This window comes from Bombyx mandarina, chromosome 20 (genome assembly GCF_030267445.1).
Source record: "Bombyx mandarina strain Sakado chromosome 20, ASM3026744v2".
NCBI lineage: Eukaryota > Metazoa > Arthropoda > Insecta > Lepidoptera > Bombycidae > Bombyx > Bombyx mandarina.
The window spans coordinates 7,182,293-7,203,505 of NC_143226.1; the positions used below are offsets into that span (position 1 = coordinate 7,182,293).

Genomic DNA, 21,213 nt, shown 5'->3' on the forward strand with positions numbered 1-21,213 from the left:
CTTCTATCATAAAAAAAATCTACCACCGGATCGGAATTGCGATCCCCTGAGAAGATCCGGCGAGAAACTTAGTAGCTGTGTCCGAGGGTGGTAAAGCTACTCAAGCAAGCGACTTTAAACAAGTAGTATGTATGGATGTCGCAACGCCATTGACAGCTAAGTATGGTACGACATGATTTGGTCGTTAAATACATGTTTTTTTCTTAATCACATTTTAAAGGAACACAAACTGTCTAAAATCCATACTATGTAATATTATAAATGTGAAAGATTGTTTGCTTGTTTGTCCTTCTTTCACGTCGAAATCAAGAAACCGATTAAAAAGTGTTTTTTTTTTTAAATAAAAGTACAATAGTGGATCTCAGTGACTTTGGTATTTTTTTGGTGGATAATGATTACGAATTTTAATCAGGTTAGATAAAGCAAAGAATTCATCTTGTTTCTAAGAAATTCGAATGACTCACAGATTCCAAAGATTATGATTCATTATATAATGAATATGATCTTATAATTAAAGTAGCTGTAATCCGCGGCTTAGCTCGCGTGGTCAACCACAAGTGACAGTGTATTTTCCTGCAGTAATGAGATATTATTTCGGGAAAAAGTAGCCTATTTAGGAAATAAATAGCCGACCGAGAGGGCTGGTGGTCGTGGCGACCGTGGTCGACCGCCGGTCCGGCGTCCTGAGGGGGAGGGTGATGGGAGAGATGTGCTCCTCACTAAACGCTTCACTTTCCCCCTCTTTGCTTTTTCATCAGTTCTGTCTCATGCGAGGTTCGGACGTGGGTTGTTGAGCCACAGGAGGTTTTAGTCGGGTCGACTCCGACGTGACCCGCCCTCTTCCCCAGCTCCCCAGTGGAGTGCGGAAGTCCGGCGATTTCCTCCTGACCAAATAAATAAATAAAAAGAAACAAAAACAATAATAATAAAAAACTGAAAAAAAAACACATTAATTCATTGTTTCGTTTGGTAATAAGGACAAATTAACGCAAATTCACACTCATAAATTATTGTGGACATGTATAACGATATTTAATTTGTTATTTTTAATACTTACCGAAGCCTTCGAAAAGACTAAGCATTTCGCTGTAAATGTCGCGTTCATCTCCAATATCCCTCGTTTCGCGTATTGCACGTTAAGGCCTCAGATTACATCCCTGACTAATCTGCTAAACGCGAAGTTTAATCGTACGCTTTTTTTGTCATAACTTCTACCGGCTTTATCGTTACACTTGACGGAGCAGTAGTCGTCATAGCAAATCAAATCAAATCAAATCAAAAAAGTTTTATTCAACATAAATGAAAGTACATACTTGTTGAACGTCAAAGGAACTACCGCCAATTCACAAGAATTAGCCTCCGTCCTGAGAAGAATTGGCAAGAAACTCAGCGGGCAGGTGTTTTTTTTTTTTTTTTTTTAAATATTAGATTATTATTTTTAATATTAGATTTTTTTAAATATTCATTTTTACAATAAGTAATTATAACATAACAATTATTACAATATTGAAATGCCCGGAGTGAGCAACTCATTTCCACTTTGTGCAATCATCTAGATAATCATTGACTTTATAGTAAGCTTTATTGCACAGGTGTTCTTTAAAAGTTTTCTTAAACCTATGTATATGTAGGTTCTGAACATCTTGTGGGATTTTGTTGTACAGGCGCACAGTCAAACACCCGAATGAATTTCGTATCTTATGTAACCTTATGTAGCGTGCGAAACACACAGTAATATTATCATTAGTTAAATTATCGGGGTTGTACACAAAGACGCTGCGGTACTTACCAAAAAAGTACATATGTCGAATCCGGATGATGAGCAAAACAGTACTACGGGACACACGCGCTGTAAAAGTGTACACAGTCTAAGTCGAATCCGGGTAGTGATCAAAACTATTCAAAGATAATACACTTAATATTTAAGGAAACTATTCAATGAGAAGCAGGCTTCTAGATGTTGCCAGTCTCGCTGAGGGTAGAATGAAATAAATGTCATATAGACCGCATTCTCCTCTGTTATTAAGTTTTTTTTTCCTTAGATGGCTAGACGAGCTCACCTGGTCTTAAGTGGTTACTGGATCCCATAGACATCTACAACGTAAACGCGCCACCCACCTTGAGATGTAAGTTCTAAGGTCTTAGTATAGTTACAACGGCTGTCCCACCTTTCAAACCGAAACACATTATTGCTTCATGGCAGAAATAGGCAGGGCGGTGGTACCTACGCGTGCGTACTCACAAGAGTCCTACCACCAGTAATTACGCAAATTATAAATAATTTTGCGAGTTTGATTTTTACTACACGATGTTATTCCTTCGCCGTAGAAGTCAATCGTGAACATTTGATAAATACGTATTTCAAAAGTGATTTAGTCGCAGTTAAGAACTGTGTTGTGCGTCCAGATCACTTGTAAAGTTTGTAATATCAAGATCATTAGTTTCTCGGCCGGATTCCTGCATCTAGCCCACGATATGTGGCCACGAGCGTGACATGTGAATTGAGAATTAGAAAAACCACGCATTAATAATAATAAAAATCTTTTGATTCTGCTGTACCTTATTACCAATACCAACCTCAACCAGTTCTTGATAATGGTCATGTTACGCTCTACTGGGACCGATCTATTATCAAGGATAGGTATATTGTTGCCAATAAGCCTGATATTGTGATAATAGATAGATCTGCGCGTCGAGCAGTGTTGGTTGATGTCACATGTCTCATGACGAGAACCTCGTGAAGGCAGAAAAGGACAAATTAATAAAATATTTAGACCTGGCCCACGAGACTTCCGCCATGTGGCATGTTGATTCAACCATCATTGTTCCAATAGTTGTGTCGGTACACGGCTTGATAGCGAAAAGTTTCGGTCAACATCTTAAGAAACTTTCGTTATCCAGCTGGGTTAGGGGCTTAATACAGAAAGCAGTTATCCTCGATACTGCACGCGTTGTGAGGAGGTTTCTCACTCTGGAATCCTAATCACTGGTGGGTTGTGTCGTAGACACCGCCATCAGCGGCAATCTATTTTTATATAGTGTTTTAAAAAAAATGGATTCTTAATATCTTTTTTAAAAAATATTGTGTAATTAATAAGATTTTAAATAAATATAAATAAATAAAAATCAAAGTAAACAGTCCTGTTCGGTCAGGATGTGCCCAAACAAAACTAATAACAATATTGTAGTGCCGTCAGTCCTTGAGACGTGTGCAAATATTCAAGGTAATCGGAAGTCATTGAAAATCACCTTGAAAGATTAGGTTACATAGACAGGCCCTTATGCGTATTTCTGCTCAAAGCATTCATGCGGTTCTGTTTGAAGGGCTTTATATAATACAGCTTAGATTTCGACCTCAAGTCCCAAGATGGGTAGAGAGTTTCTCGTTACCATGACCTTCAGTATTCATGTAACATCAGGAGGACCGTCCAAAAAAATCATTAAAAAAAACATACATTACTGGTGGTAGGACATCTTGTGAGTCCGCGCGGGTAGGTACCACCACCCTGCCTATTTCTGCCGTGAAGCAGTAATGGGTTTCGGTTTGAAGGGTGGGACAGCCGTTGTAACTACTATACTGAGACCTAGAACTTATATCTCAAGGTGGGTGGCGCATTTACGTTGTAGATGTCTATGGGTTCCAGTAACCACTTAACATGAGGTGGGCTGTGAGCTTGTCCACACATCTAGGCAATAAAAAAAAAACACCAGGTCGAGAGCTCGTCTACCAATCGCAAGCAGTAAAAAATCTTATGGCAGAAATGGAAAAGAGTAATACCTAACGGTAGCAGAATCAGTGGTAGAGGAGGGGTTTGTGGAAAGGCCCGAAGTAAGAAACACATTATTAAAGCCAATAGACATTCCTGACTAAGAATAACTAAGATTTTTTTTGGTAATCATCACGCCAGCTGCGCTTCCTTGTTTAGTCACAGCGCTACGTCCGGTGACCTCGTGATCTGGTCTTCCTTGTACAGGTTCGACCACTTCCTTCTACTCAAGGACGGTAAGCCTTCGAGCTCTAAAAAAGGATTCGTCTTTCGAAATATTTTGTCAGATGTTCCTGTATCTAAGCTAAAAGGACGCTTGAGTTTTATTTTCTTCGTAATTATAAGACTACTAAGCCTTACCCGTCCGCTTCGCTGGGCATTTAAAATTAACATTATTATTTCTCACCCCCACAAAGATTCTCATCATTAACGCCCCCGCAACTGGTGTAGGGAGTCTAACACTCATATAAATATTAGCCTATCCATTAAGTACATGTATTTTCTACATGGATACCAAGTTTCAAGTCAATCGGATGCATGGTTCAGTAGTTATAACGGAACATCCGTAAAAACCACTATAGATTTATATATTAGTATAGATTTTTTTTTTATATTTTTTTTTACGATTGATAAAACTAGCAATGTGTTCATAAGGTGATGTCTGTCATGATTTTCCGCCCATCAAATGCATATACCTACATTATCCTCCTATTTACGACTTACATTACGTGCTGCCATAACTAAGAGTTATAATATGTGCATACAAATACTAAACAATAGTGCAGCCAACGATATCTACGGTAAGGCTATTTGGTTAGGCTTATTTGGTTTAAGCAACATTTTTCCAACTTTACAGGACGCTTAAAGTTCTCAATTTGGAAAAAAATATCATGACAAAAAAATATCTTCGGATATTTGAGTGTCGTAAGCTTTATTGAAATACAATTAAAAATATAGGTTCGTTGATCCTCCTCCTTGCGTCGATAATCCTCAAGCTGAGGCTCGTGACTTCCTCTAATAACTTTCTCCTGGATTATCCTGCGCCATTTCTGCCGCCACCTACCACGAGACATAAGTCCTAAGTCTCAGTTTTAACAGTACAACGGCTGTCCCACCGTTCAATCCGAAACTTATGCTTCACGGTAGAAATAGGCAGGGTGGTGGTACCTACCCGTGCGAACTCAAGATGTCCTACCACCAGTAATTACGCAAATTATAATTTTGCGGGTTTGATTTTTACTACACGATGTTATTCCTTCACCGTGGAAGTCAATCGTGAACATTTGTTAAGTACGTATTACATTAGAAAAATTGGTACCCGCCTGCGGGATTCGAACACCGGTGCATCGCTACATACGAATGCATCGGACTTCTTATCCTTTAGGCCACGACGATTTCCTTTACTTACCAAAATAAATGTCCCTTAAACCAAATAGTCTTTCAACTGTCGATATGGTAATAATTAATACGTGAAGCAAAAACTTGGTATCCCTTTTTACGAAAATTGCGCGGACGGAGGAGTATGAAAGGAGACTGAAACGATTACATACATTTTTGGGCCCGAATGTAACGTGATGAAACTAATATGAATTAATAGATTCAGATTTATCAGTACCTTGCTGAAAATTATAAAAGTTTTCTCAATCTGAGAGCCGAGTTAATAAAGATTTAGTAAAAGTTAGGTTATGTTACAATCTCTTTAAAAGAGCTGAATAATAACTTATTTAAGCATAAGTAAATGTTTATTATATCCATTGGATAATCTTTTAAATGTCATATTATGAATGAATATCAATGATATATATCAGGTATGGAATATGGAATTGCTATCCCACAATTCACACAGCGATCCATAATTTCAACAGTATCCAATGCAACAATTTCAAGTCAAACGTGTGAGCGATCTTCGATGTCTAGTGTAGAAGCAATTGTCGTACAAGGCTGGCAGAGTTGGAATCCGTAATAATAAAGCAGTGATCGTTGAAAATATAAAAACAACCCGATAGATACAAACTCAAAATGCGTCGAAGATACAAAACGAGTAGAGCAGGACGTCAAGAACAAACGTCATGTCAGCTTACTGTCAAAGTTGTCATCAAAAATACAATCGATTTTAATCGATTTGAAATCGATAATCATATTACTTTGCTAAGTAGTAACAGACTTTTCTTCATTTATGTATATAATCGCAATTAAATCCGGCGCATACCGCACTTGTATACAACAAGTATAAATCGCTCATTTAATTACTTTGCATTAATTACCTAGTGCAATGTTTTTCTTTTTATAATCCTGTAATCGATTAATTAAATCGATCACACCGTTATACCGACAAAAACTAACTTTCTCATTTTTCTCCGGTCCCAGAAAGAGGATCGAGGTGATTTTTTATATTCTTATATAAAAAAATATGACAATTTTTTTAGACTACATTCCAAGTTATTACATTTTTAGCCCACGATTTTCCGTCTCCTTTTCCACACTTATAGAGAATATAGAGAAGAAGTGCACAATGCTAATATTTTTTTAAAATAATGAATAAAAGATACATTCAATCAGTAAAAAAAACATTACACACTACATATAATAGCCGGCAAACTTCTTGAGCATTTGTTGACGTAGTGGGGGTAAGTTCGCGCATGGTACACTGACGTGCAAAAACATTATTTACTCTGCGTCATAATGCAATTAAATTATTAAAATCAACATATTTTTTATTTATATATTTATTAGAACATCAACAAAAAATATAAGTTAATAATTGTAATAATTTAATCTTGGGGTAAAATAGATATTCCTTCTATTAAGTCAAAACTATAGCTGTTGCCAGGTCTTGGTTCAGTTGAAGCGAAGCTGGTATTTGTAAATTTTTTTTCGTTATCATAATCTTGACCATCATCATCATCACTGTTTTGATCACCCGAGTCGCTATCATCGTGATGAGTCGACATAGGGCTCATCGGTGTAGTTTACATCTCGGTCGGTTCGGTCTTCTTTTTTGTCTATAATTAATTATTTTTTGAAGATATTCGATTCGTAGTAATCGAATATTACTTTTTTCAATTACCAGCTTCCGATTATTTTCTGGTATTTTTTCCATCTGAAGCCTAGCTCTTTCATAATTCGTCGTAAACTTCATTCCGAGCCATTAAAATTTATATCTTCTTTAAATTTTTCGAAGCCTTTCTACGGTACGGAGTTTCGCTGCTTTTTATGTAGTTATTATGATTACATCTTTTTATTACAGATTGAACGAAACTATCCATTCCGGTAACTTTCTTCTTCCCTGATCTTTTCTTACCCGGAGTCCGAAACACGGCGAGCAAGCCAGAGCCTTTAGCTTCGTTAATAATGCACCTAACAGTACTCACTGATGTTTTTGTTGCTTCCGAAGTCTGTTTTACTTTTTCCATATCATTCTTCCCCTGTTTTATAATGAAGCAATATACGTCGTACACAATTTTTCTATCCTTTCTTTTGAATACTACACCAGTTTGTCGCAGCATAGTGTATTTTTATAAAAAATCAACAAACACTCAACAAATAGCAATGGCAACAAAGTCAACAAGCAATTATAACAAATAACTTAACGATTAATAACGATAGACTTTCCACTGTACGCAAGCGTACTTTTGGGAGCAAGCGGAATGAGGGCGCGGTGCGGGGCGCAAGGTTCGACTGATCTACCAATAACGCGCTCGATACGATTTCCCCTGCCGTCGCGCCTCACCCTCACCACCAAAGTGGTCTAAAATTCGGTTCTGCGCAGTCAAGGTCATTTGCTCAAGAAGTTTGCCGGTTACTATACCATATATTTGATGCACACACGCATGCATACTATTTAATGTCAAACTTTTGTTCTTGACGTCTGTTGTCAAATTAAGATTAAATATTGTTTATCTTTGTTAATATTTTTTTTAGTGAACTCTTGGCGAAATTTGTGGTTAAAGAAATATAAAATACAATCATAATAGTGTACAAACTTCCAATTAATTATAGTCGAATATCGACTACTGCGGGACCTCTAGTGGTAATAATTCTACCAAGCGACATAATCATTTTAACAAATTTATTACGGCCAACTGTCACATTAACGAGTAAACATTAAATCTCGTCAGATATCGGTCAATGGTTTGTTGAGGAGTGCTGAGTGGCGAGATAGTCTAGTCACACGAACTGATAACAGTAATATCTCGAGTGCAAACCGTAATGAAATTCATTCGAACAGAGCCGTAACAAGGAATTTTTATTTTTTACCCAATTTATGTACGCTTTTTTTAAGTTAAAACCATACATTTTGTTAGTATTACTTATAATCTAATATATGTTAGTCATGTTACGCGCAAAGGGTCGGGATAAATAAAAATTCTACCGAAGTGCAAGTTAGGACTGTATTAACACTTAGAACACTTAACGAGCACTTTAAAACTCTCAATTCGCTTCTTCCGCTTCGCTTCAGGTGATCCGTTCGCTGTTTCGCTTCGTGTGGTTCTGATTACTGACTAACTGCGTGCCATCTCTGCAACGCTTTTATAGCCGATAACACATACCTAGATTTATCGAGAACATTCTGGGCAAGTCGAGTACCTTCGATGTGTGTTTCCGCTATCTGACAATAGATGACGTTATACTTCTCGAGCCTCCTCGATGTTACGAGTTCCATTGGTATTCGTTTCGGATATTCGGCGATAGATGGCATTACTCTTACCGGCGTAATAATAACTTAAAAAAACCTAAGTATTAACATTAGTATCTAACTGTTTTTTTGAGTCTTTCCCCAAATGCCTAGTGCAAAGGCTATATACCAGAAGTCCCTCGATATGATGCTCAGAAGACTGTTGCCACTGTCACGCATTCGACGCAATAAGGATGCACTTTTCTTCTGCATTATTGCAAAGAAGCCATCTGTGTGAGATATCGCAAGCAAGTAATGGCTGTGGGATGAAAAATCAATTAATTTTGATCGAACCAATCCCAGTGGTGTTTAGAGAACCCTTTTTTTCGTTGCCGTAATTAGACAATTTGCTAACACTAGTCCTAGCAAGAGCAATGCTTCGCTGAGTCTATCACCGGATCGGAATCGCGACCCACTGAGAAGATCCGGCTAGATACTCAATGGGCTAAGCATGTTTTTGAAATGCTCATAAATACCTTAGTCAACCGCGACCACGGAAACTGTAAAGCATTCTGGGCGCTGGAAGTAATGTGATGATAATAAAAAAAGCGATATTAATTTGTAAAAGGTATTGCTATATTGATTTGTAAAAGGTATGAGGTTGTAAAGAAATGTGAGATATCCGAATACTAAACACACTACGTCCCTGTAACAGTGACATCAAAGCAAGCGTTAGTCATTATATTCTCGGATTACAGCGAATAATTTTCATTCATGATTTCATTTTGATTTCAGGTCCGAAAGACGCTGAGGCGATCGAGAAAGTTCTAATACAGTCGGTAAATAAATCAGTAATTCAACAATACGATGCGGTGATAATGTGTTTTCAAAATAATAGTACCTAGGTGTTGTTTGAAAAGTTTTAATAAAAATCCTAGAATCCAAGTGAAGTGATATAAAATTGAAGTGTTGTTTGGATTGAGTTCGAAATTCAAAAGTTTATGTTAAAAGTGAGTTTCTGATTGTTCCAAAATCAAAAGTGTTTTCGAGTGTGCATTTAAAACGAGTTCGATTATTCCAAATTCAAATTTAAGTGTACCCGATTAATAAGCGGTGAGTCCGTGATTGTTCCAAATTTGATTACTGAGTTCGCTTGTGTATGATGAGTGGCGAGTATGGGTGAGCCTCAAAAGCTGCACAAGACTTGTGTGAGAGTCGGCTCTGCTGATGAAGAGGAGGCGAGAGACGAGGTCGACGGAGTCCTGCCAAAGAAGAATCCTTTTGTTAGGGTGAGTTAAATTATATTACAATTAAACGTTTTCTACTAAGTAGCTATTAGCAAGTAAATACCTTGGAATTGCGGTAACGCAGGGGAACATTACAAAATGAATTTCTTAAGTGTTGACATTAGAGCACTTGTCGTACTGTCCATCCCGACAAAATCCCATCTAAGTATTTGGTGATGAAAGATCTACAGTCAATGGATTATTGGTGTCAACAAGCTAAACCCGCCTCAGAACCTACCGGCTTCAGATGAAGCTATATAATTATATAATACTTGCTGACAATGGAACGGCTGAATTAACATTCGTAACAATTGCAAATTGGGTCCTTAGATTATTATGCTCTCGGCTGTGGGACTAAGATCGGGGGTACGATGTAAGTCGCTATGTCTCTTTCCGTTTAATATCTATATAGGTATATATATTGAGCTCTGGTTCAGGGCCTTGATACTGCGATACTGGAAGACAATTTATTTTTAATTATTTATTTAATTAAAAAACACAAGTAAAAAGAAATAAAATCTGGCTTGCAACATAAGCCATATGGGTTTCTGTATGCAAACTAGCGACATCTTGTAGCTGATGCCCCTAAACTTATATGTTGTTAAAGTTAACGCATTTAATTATTGTATAACTAAACACAGAAAAAAAAAATTAAGCATACATACAAGTCTTTATTTGGTATAGACAAATACATTAAATTTTATCAATTTGTTTTTTTCGGAAAAGTTACAAAATCCTTCATTAAAAATAAAATATAGGATAGGTAATATCTGACTGGCAGCAATGAGAAATTAATCGAAGTGAAGCCATCTAGTGGCCGACGCCCGTAAACTTTTTTGTTGAGTGCTTCAGTTGCTTATCTATAAATAATTTAGGTGTATTATCTAAGCTCTGGTTCTCGTACAGGTAATCCTAGTTTGGGAACAGTTGCCCTTGCGCGATTGGTCTCCGATTATTTATTATCGTTAATTTGCATAACAACACAGTTTCCCAAATAGAAATTCGTTCATGCTATAGACAGATCAGCAAATAGTAGTTCTGGCTGTAAGGGACTTTGCGTATAACCACAACGCCTTGTCCTCTTTAGTAGTTTTATAGTAAACGTCGTCTTCGTAACGCGCACTTTGAGAATCACTGGTTTGAATGTCTATAGAACGTATAATACTGCGACAATATTGAGTCACTTATGACGCATGCCTCAGCGTACCGTGACATTATTATATACATTTTACATACAACTATTTCTTTGACGCCGCCTCGCGGTGTCCACAGGGTTGTGTTATCCGAATAGTTCACCCACAGACACAGCCCACTGAGTTTCTCGCCGGATTTTCTCATTGGGTTGTCTTTCCGATCCGGTGGTAGATTCAGCGAAGTAACTGCTCTTGCTGCAGCTAGTGTTAGCAAATTAGACCAGGTTAGAGTCCCCGTGAGCTCACCAACTCGTTGTTTTAAGCTGGCGTAACCCTTAAAGCTACCCGAGAATAGGTATAATAAAATACTGGATACGCAAATTTTTAATCTAAATTTTTAACTTGATTATTAATTCGAATAATAGCTATTCTATGGTTAACACAACATTTACCACGACTGCCATCCGTGACCACGAAGACTGTAAGTATTTGAAACCTCCGAAATAATAAAACAATAATAAACACAAGATTAAAATCAGTAGTTTTGATTGTGTCTCTGACCCTTTTGATCGCGGAAACCGAAGAAAAGACTATAACAGCTATTATATCCTATGAACGACTACTTCTTTTAAGTTAAACTAGATGATGGATTTTTTTTGATAACGCCATCTTGTCTTTAAAGCGGTTAGTTGCCCTCAATTAAGAAAAATAGTAATTATTATTCGCCAATAGATGTCGGGAAGAGTTGATTATTGAAAACACGAATAAAACAACATTTTCTGAAAATAAATCGTAGCTAGATCGATTTATCGCCCCCGAAATCCCCTGTTTACTAAATTTTATGAAAATCGTTGGAGCCGTTTCCGAGATTCAGATTATATAATCAAGTTGCCTGCGACATATATACAAGAATTGCTCGTTTAAAGGTATAAGATAGGTAAGGCTCTGGTCAACGCTACAACCCGCTTCCGCCACTAGTCAGCTTAGGTAGAGAGAAGACCAAAGCTATTCACGATGCTACCGAACTCAGTTCGCTACGTTTCAGCGGCCTTATTTTCGATAATGAAAAAGTACGCCAAAAACTATATGCCAATATCGAACTCTGATGATTCCGATCAAACGAGCAACTGTCACGTAACGACTCAGCCAATCGCTGTAGGGCTGTCGCAATCTAACTTAACACTTATTAAAAAAGTCGTATGAAATTTCTTGTAAAAATAATAATTGAAAGTACAACTTGATAAAAATCTGGCAATTTAATTGCGATTCAGTGTCAGAATTTGAAGGTAATTCCAAAAAATTGTTCTTTGGTTATTATTAAGAGATTGGTTGGGTGGCTTGAGTCCAATGAGTTTCTCGCCGGATCTTCTCAGTGGGTCGCGTTTCCGATCCGGTGGTAAATTCTGCAAAGCACGGCTCTTACTAGGATTAGTGTTACCAACGTCCTCAGGTTTGAGCCCTGTGAGCTCAGCTACTTGTTAGGTTACGATGACATAGCCTCTCAAGGTAGGAGTAAAACAATTTGTAAAAAACAATTTTTTTTCTATTAGTTACCAAGAATTAAATATTTTTCAATGAAAAGTGATATTGTGATTTTATAATATATTTCTGGGACGAGGAATAATATTCGTAAATCTATTCATGCTGCACTTTTAGCTCAAGGAATATTTTAAAATCCTTTGCCTCGTCTGCTGATTGGCCAATATGTGTTTATTAATAAATTAAGTTCAGTTTTATTATATTATTTATTATATGGTTCGTTCTTAATATGTATAAGTTTTAAAGTTAAAGTTAATGTACCTTCCCGAACGGAAGCACAAGTGAATCACTACCAATCGCACGGCTGGCAGCCCTGTCCTCACGTAACCAGTTACTAATAGGGCTGCACTCATACACATTTTTTTCTTCGAGTGGGATTTCTTTTTGTAATTTGAAATATGCAACGCTCTTGTGCAGCGATTTGTGTCGCAAAAAGGACAAAGAATGTCTCGCTGTACATAGTTGCACGTTTTTTCCGCTTAATAGAAGTCTAGGAGCCATACAAAAAAATCGAATATAGCCATCATCGCTGCCAGGAATCTGTTTTTAATTAGTTAGTTTTTTTTTTAATTAGATAGTTGAATGAGCTCACAACCCACCTGGTGTTTAGTGGTTACCGGAGCCTATAGACATCTACAACGTAAATGCCGCCACCCACCTTGAGATGTGAGTTCTAAGGTCTCAGTATAGTTACAACGGCTGCCCTACCCTTCAAACTGAAACGCATTACTGCTTCACGGCAGAAATAGGCGGGGTGGTGGTACCTACCCGTGCGGACTCACAAGGGGTCCTACCACCAGTAATATACAACGTGTTCTTTAATGCTCAAACATAGCGAGGTATTTCATTAACAATGATAGTTGCATTAAAATTACTGCAGTAATTGCCAATTGATAAAAAAAACTTGAGTTAGTTTGTAGTTTCGGTTTGAAGGGTGGGGCAGTTGTTGTAACTATACTTGAGACCTTAGAACTTATACCTCAGGGTGGGTGGCGCATTTACGTCGTAGATGTCTATGGGCTTCAGTAATCACTTAACACCAGGTGGACTGTGACCTCATCCACCAATCTAAGCAATAAAAAAAAAGTAGTGTCAATAATATCTTCTCTAGATTTTTTTTTGTCAATAAAGAATGAAATATTGATTTCTTGTAACGTAAACAGGTGCGTTGTGATGTCTATGGACTTCAATGATGGCTGAACACCAGATGTATTCCATCTCCATCAATTAATCATAAGTTCATTAGAAAAGTGAAACTAATTATTTGAGGGCGCGGCAGCCCTACCGCTGAGGTTGTTGTCCTACTAACATCAAGTTTTTGTCGGCAGTCGACGTCTCCCGTCTCACCGGCACATTAAAATGTCTCATACTTTTTGTTTTAATTATTTGAATAAACCTCGAAAATTTTCCTCATATTGAGAAAGCTAGTAATATTTTTTCCAATAAACAATTCAGTAAACTAGTGTTCCCGCAGTATAATTAATTAAAATTATAAGTTTGGACATTATTATGGTTCTATTGTCAAAGACATTTTTTATGAAAGTACAAGCAACGAGAACACGATCGCCATGCAAACCGCGTAGGAACCGGCGCCGTCCTGCGTCCGGGGCAAGCGGTGTGAAATATGCTACCGGCCACGAGGCAGCAGGGAACCAGGCTCCCCGTGGAAATTCAGCTACTGGAACACCTATTAAACTGCGCCAAATTCAAACGATAGGAACATGGAATGTCCGCGGTTTACTTGACACCGGTAAACTTACTATCGTAGAAAAGGACATCGCCAGATGCGGTCTTAACGTGTGTGGACTCAGTGAAACCACTGGAGTGGTAACGGGTACCTCCTCACTGAGTCCCATGCCATATACTTCTCTGGAGGTGAAGTAGAAGGCACCAGACCGCGTGGAAGGGTGCCCATGCGATGGACCGACCAGATCAAGTCGGCAGTTGGCAGGGTTCTGCGACTCACAGTTCGCCCACACTCACCATGTCCTGGTCCCAGGACTTTTTATCTGTTCCTGTCTGAATTACGTCACTAATTAGTATTATCGACGCTGTCGCAATTATACTAAATAAGGTATCGAACAAGCTTCATTACGCGACTTTTTCCAAGAGCGTTGAAGTGCTTGCACAACATTCCGTATGAATTGACGTACCTACCTGAGATGTGTGCTTAAGGTGTGATTCCGAATTTGCCCACAAATCGCAGACATCAAGTAGCTTCAGCACTGGAAATACACACGTATCCCTCTTTAGCAAAGTTATTGTTGCGAAAATCAGGAATTCCTCAATAGGTAGTTGCTTATCTGTGTCTCTGGCGTTGCTGATGTCCATGGGCGACAATAACCCACTCAATGACCGGCTCACTGTCGAGTAAGCCAATTGCCCTTGTAGGCAGACGAGCATACGGCCCACCTGATGGTGAGTGGTTACCGTCGCCCATGGACTTCAGCAATGCCAGGGGCAGAGCCAAGCCGCTGCCTACCGTTTAATACTCTCCACAAGCCTCGTTTGAAGAAGGACATGTTTAGCGCTCGGGAATCACCGTGGAGGGGAGCTCATTCCATAGCCGGATGGTACGTGGCAAAAAAGACCTCTGGAAACCGACTGTGGATGACCGCAGTGGCTTCAGGTAGTATGGATGAACTCTACTCCGGTGGCAGGCGGTGCGATGGTAAAAACGAACTCCGTTGACTGAAATACATTCCTAGAGATTCATGCACAGCTCAATGGTATTGCTGCGATCTGCGGTTGCGGTCTGTCGTCGCATTAGGCACTGCAGTTTTAATTCGTATTACGAAACCTATGTTCACGCTTGTTTGTTAACTCCGATGTGGACAGAAGTGTAAGAGCCACTGCGTTATTGAAAGACTATAAATAGCGTATCTCATAAGGTAGGAAGCTCTGAGGGCGCTCCAATAGTGCAATTTATGTGAATCGGTTCTCTCTTGAAGAGAAGAACGGAATAGAGCAGAATAGAAACTACGGTCCGTGAACTCCTCAACTGAGCTACAGTAAAATAGAGGTATATTTGAACGGTATCAATCGGAGTACGATCTCACTACTCATTACTGGTGGTAGGACCTCTTGTGAGCCCGGGCGGTTAGGTACCACCGCCCTGCCTATTTCTGCCGTGAAGCAGTAATGCGTTTCGGTTTGAAAGGTGGGGCAGCCGTTGAAACTATACTGAGACCTTAGAACTTATATCTCAAGGTGTGTGGTGCATTTACGTTGTAGATGTCTATGGGCTCCAGTAACAATTTAACACCAGGTGGGCTGTGATCTCATCCACACATCTAAGCAATAAAAAAAAAACATTTCATCTCTCGTAAAGCGGTTACACGACCAAAAGAATTGGCCATATCCAGATCGATTTCCCATGCCCACTTCAATGCGGAACACTCGCAGACTGCACAAGTCCAAACGTGAAATGCCTTACGCAATTCTCCATTACGTTTCCAAGGAAATCCGCAATGTTCTGGTGAGAGTCGCGGCGTTTGGCTTTCGTGTAGATACAGGTTTAACTTGGCGTTAATACGACACCTACTTCCGGCGAATATCCTTTTTTTATTGCTTAGATGTGTGGACGAGCTCACAGCCCACCTGGTGTTAAGTGGTAACTGGAGCCCAATACATTTACAACGTAAATGCGCCACCCACCTTGAGATATAAGTTCTAAGGTTTCAGTACAGTTACAACGGCTGCACCGCCCTTCAAACCGAAACGCATTAATGCTTTTCGGCAGAAATACGCAGTGGTGGTCCTACCACCAGTAATTACGCAAATTACAATTTTGCGGGTTTGATTTTTATTATACGATGTTTTTCCTTCACCGTGGAAGTCAATCGTGAACATTTGTTAAGTACGTAGATTGTTTTCATTAGAAAAATTGGTACCCGCCTGCGGGATTCGAACACCGGTGCATCGCTAGATACGAAACACTGGACGTCTTATCCTTTAGGCCACGACGACTTCAAATCCTGTCAGGAGGGCATTCATTATTTGCATTACTGATTATCATCATCATCAGTATCACCCCTGACCTGCTTCATCCACATTTGGTCCTCACAACGGTACGCGATCTTGTTCTATCTTTTCCTTCCATTTTGCCAGGAGTCATTTGTCTTTCGAGGTTATCTCCTTCTTTCGTGGCAACGTGTCCTAAGTACTTTAGGATTTCCTTGAGGCTGATGGTAGAGGGGTCTTATTTTCGAAAAACAAATGCAAGTTTTAACATTAGTACCAACTTTAGGTGTGAGGTCATGTAAACGCTAACCCATCAACCCTCATCGGTATGAGGCAGAACTATATGTTTCGTGCCCACCCGTGGCTAATAATTAATTGCAAAAAAAAATAAAAACATCCTTATATAACAAACATAACCAACACCTCATTTCATATTTATCCCCTTCACACCGGCATGATATCAGAGCCACGTTAGCGACAATACTATTGTATCGCCATTGGTCTTTGACGCGTGTGCAAAGTTATTGCAAGTTAATCAGACGTCCTGAACTCGATGGATAAGACGTTCAATGATTCCGTTATACAAAAGCAAATATACATACTGTATATCGAACCAGTAGAAGCGCATTAAAAAGAGAAATAGAAGCAAAAAGAAGGACTACGTCGGGAATTTGGTACTGCATCTCGACCTCACCGGTCGGAGATGTGGAGCAAGATATCGAAGACAGAGCGAAATGTAGGGGAAAAGGAAGGAAAGCTGGCCCCACCACCACAAAATGTTTTTTTTTCTTTTTTTGGTTTCTACCTATGCTAATCGCCTTGAGAGGCTATTTCAGCTTCGCCCTAACATGTAGGTGAGCTCACGGGGCTCAAACCGGAGTGTTGCTAACATTGGCCCTAGCAAAAGCAGTGCTTCGCAGAGTCTACCACCGGATCGGAAACACGACCCACTGAGAAAATCCGACGAGAAACTCAGTGGGCTGTGTCTATGGGTTAATTCGCTCGTCGTGCCCTTCGTCGCAAGCGACGGGTTCGACGAGGATGGTGACCGGTGCTTGTGGTACCTAAAAGCACCGTTAATGGATCAGGAGGATCCGTAATGACGTGTAAAACCACTTATACTACATATAAACAATATTTAAATTCCACAAACAATACTCTCATCTCGTAAATATCGCCCTACCGTCGTTTTGAATCAAAACGAATCCATTAACAGCCGTCAACTAGAAAGCAGCTTCCCATACTCCGCACACCGCACAATGGTCACTAAAATAAACCATAAAATTACCAAAACACACATAGATTTCACACTTTCCCTGGCGTTTCTCATGCTGGCCAAAACTTTATTGCAACATTCTTTTAGTTATCCAATTATGTATTAGCTTATTCGTTATTGCGTCTGCTTTACATCTTTTTCGATCCTCGATGCGGACCTGGCTTCGAGAATTATTCAAGAAACTATTTTAGTTCAAGAGAACATTTAAAGCATTCGAAGGCATTCCATTTTACGCTAGACAGCGGCTTGGCTCTGCCCCTGGCATTGCTGAAGTCCATGGGCGACGGTAACCACTCACCATCAGGTTGGCCGTATGCTCGTCTGCCTACAAGAGCAATAAAAAAAAAGAAAAAAAAAGATAGACAAAGGTCCAGCTGATGATAATCATTTACAGTCGCTCATAGATCAATGCAATATCAGGTATACTACAGTCTCGTTTTGGCTACCTCCCATCAAAACTTAGCTTGACCACCTTCTCATTGCATGCTCTTCATCAAAAGTCTGAATTTTTTTCTGAATTGTCACAGCGATTCAGCTCCATAACCCTGACGTTGGAGATAAGATATATTTACATAAGATATATTTACATAATATGTCTTTACAATATAACCTTTAGCTTGGTACATTCCGATTAACCAACAAGACAAGCCTATGTCATGACATCGCGCTCTATTTAAATTATTTCTATTGAATATATATCTCATTATATTTCATATAGTGTCCACGTTGGCTGCAAATAATAAGTCGGTTTGTGGAAGTAGCGTTTTATTTTAGTTTCAATCCGACAATAATTTACTGGAAAACATAGAAAGTTATACAAGGCGCCAAAATGGTTAGTTTTTTTTTTTAGGTATTTTATGACCTGGTAACTAAGACCTTTAAGTCATGTCTTATTTTAAATTATACTCTTAATTTTATGAAAAATTATGAAATGAAATGAAGATGATTAATTTGAGACATTAATCAACTGGGATGAAATCAAATGAAATGAGATGAGATGGGATGAAAGTAAAATGGTGGTCATTTACTGAAACTTTTTCGTTGGACTTTTTGGAGGATCCCGAGAAGTGACGTCCAGCGGCTTTGTTTCATTTTACCATATTTGTGCACTTTCACAGATATTAAACAGTTAATAAACCACCATTATTACACATTTAAACCTGAAGAAACACCAAATAGACAAAATAAAACAAATCACACAACTTCACTCCTCGCATTCCGATCAAAAAGTCCCCAAAATGGTTAGTGAATGATTGAATGCACACATAATATAAAATTGTTGAGTAACGTCAAATGTCATTTGCGTTTCGTTTCACACGATTTATATCTTGATCATATAGCATTCCACCCACTGCTTCGTCAGAAATTAAACTATTTCTAGCTTCATTCTTTACCGGGTATCAAACTATTTCTATGATTCTCGTCGAAATAAGTCAAATTTCAGTAGTCTCGGATGTTAGCTTTCTCATAGACAGGCTTCTCATAGACGGAACAAGACCGCGTTAGGACTCCCATGACATTTTCCTTTTTTTATTGCCGTATAGGCAGACGAGCATGCGGCCCCCCTGATCGTGAGTGATTACCATCACCAATGACTTCAGCAATGCCAGGTGCAGAGCCAAGCCGCTGCCTACCGTTCAATACTCTCCACAAGCCTCGTTTGAAGAACGACAAGTCATAGCGCTCGGGAAACAACGTGGAGGGGAGCTCATTCCAAAGCCGGATAGTATGTGGCAAAAATATCTCTCGAAACGCACTGTGGATGAACGTAGTGGCTCCAGGTAGTATGAATGAACTCTACTCCGGTGGCGGGCGGTGCAATGGTAAAAACGAGACGATGGTATCATCTCGAACAATTCCTCAGACCCTTCCCCATGGACCATACGGTACAAAATACAGAGGGAACCGAAGTCCCTCTGCAGACGCAGAGGTTCCAAAACAAAAGGTTCCAAGAGGTTCTAAGGTTGTCATGGACTGACCAAATCGATAATACAGCTGAAGGTACCTTAAATGAGTGCAGCAGAATGGCTTCGAGCAGGGAGAAATGGTGAGACATCGTAGGATGTTCCAGATCTGCCCCCTTCAATACTATACATAACGAGCATTTAGTCCTTTGAGTGTGAATACGTACAAACAATTTTACTAATACTTTGATATTAAAATATTACTAACAATCAAGTCAATAAGAAACTCGATAAAACATCGAAAATTTACAATTCCCAAACAAGTTACAGTTCTTTGTGAAATAGAATGGCCTAACAATAATACACACCGTACAACGGAGTAGGATAACACATATTGTACTGCCATTCCCAGCCATGATCCAACCAAGGGCGCCGCGACATATCTACATAGACTAAACGATAGATAGAATCGGCAAATAAACTAGCACAAACACAATTAATTGTATTTATAGTCGTCGTGGCCTAAAGGATAAGACGTCCAGTGCATTCGTGTTGAGCGATGCACCGGTGTTCGAATCCCTATCTATCCTATACCCCTATATCCTAGCAAGAGTAGTGCATTGCTGAATCTACCACCAGATCGGAATCGCGACCCACTGAGAAGATCCGGCGAAAAACTTAGTAGGCTTCATCGCTCGACGGGCTCGACGAGGACAGTGTCCGGTCCTTGGAATGTCTAAAAGTCCCGATAGTGGATCGGGAGGATCCGAAGTGCACGTCATTTTGGGCGAAGACGGCTATTTACCATTTGATGATTATTTGGCATTTAATAGAGATAAAACTTTTTTTTTATTGCTTAGATGGGTGGACGACCTCACAGCCCACCTGGTGTTAAGTGGTTACTGGAGCCCATAGACATTTACAACGTAAATGCGCCACCCACCTTGAGATATAAGTTATAAGGTCTCAGTATAGTTACAATGGCTGCCCCACCCTTCAAGCCGAAACACATTACTGCTTCACGGCAGAAATATGCGGGGTGATGGTACCTACCCGCGCGGGCTCACAAGAGGTCCTACCACCAGTAATTACGCAAATTATAATTCTTGTTAGTCTCTCATTCTGAGCCCCGTGAGCTGGCCTACAGGTTCGCTATAGCTAGAATAACCCCTCAAGGCTACTAGCAATAGGCATGCCAAGAACAAGCTAAGAATCATATAGATTTTTATTTACCCCAGTCATTCCGTAATCGCTTCATCATCCAAGCGATGTAATATAGGCGCGTTCGCCCACGGAGGTATCTAGGTCAGTACTGCTAGGCATTCCGCGAACACAGAACCGGTTCCCGAGAACTGTTAGGATGCGCCGTTACCAGCATCCGAAATTTATCTCGATGTGAACTCTTACTTTTTAGTACGCGTACATATTTGACGGGCTTACGACTGGTCAGACGTTACGGAGCACACAGGAGATATGAGACCTCGTAAATATTAGGCACATTTTTTGCCACGTACCATCCGGCTATGGAATGAGCTCCCCTCCACGGTGTTTCCTGAGCGCTATGACATGTTCTTCTTTAAAAGAAGCTTGTGGAGAGTATTAAGCGGTAGGCAGCGGCTTGGCTCTGCCCCGGCATTGCTGAAGTCCATGAGCGACGGTAATCACTCACCATCAGGTGGGCCGTATGCTCGTCTGCCTATAGGCAATAAAAAAAAAATCAGAATGTCTTC

The 21,213-nt window shown here is 39.5% G+C and overlaps 1 protein-coding gene across 1 annotated transcript in view; it reads left to right on the plus strand.

Annotated features, from left to right (window-relative positions):
* Rhp (GTP-Rho-binding protein rhophilin) overlaps window positions 1-21,213 on the plus strand; it is a 132,456-nt gene that overhangs the window by 25,031 nt on the left and 86,212 nt on the right. The window contains exon 2 of the mRNA XM_028183945.2: window positions 9,178-9,671. Coding sequence (XP_028039746.2) covers window positions 9,558-9,671 — 114 coding nt within the window. The 5' untranslated portion in view covers window positions 9,178-9,557. The remainder of the gene's footprint in view (window positions 1-9,177; window positions 9,672-21,213) is intronic.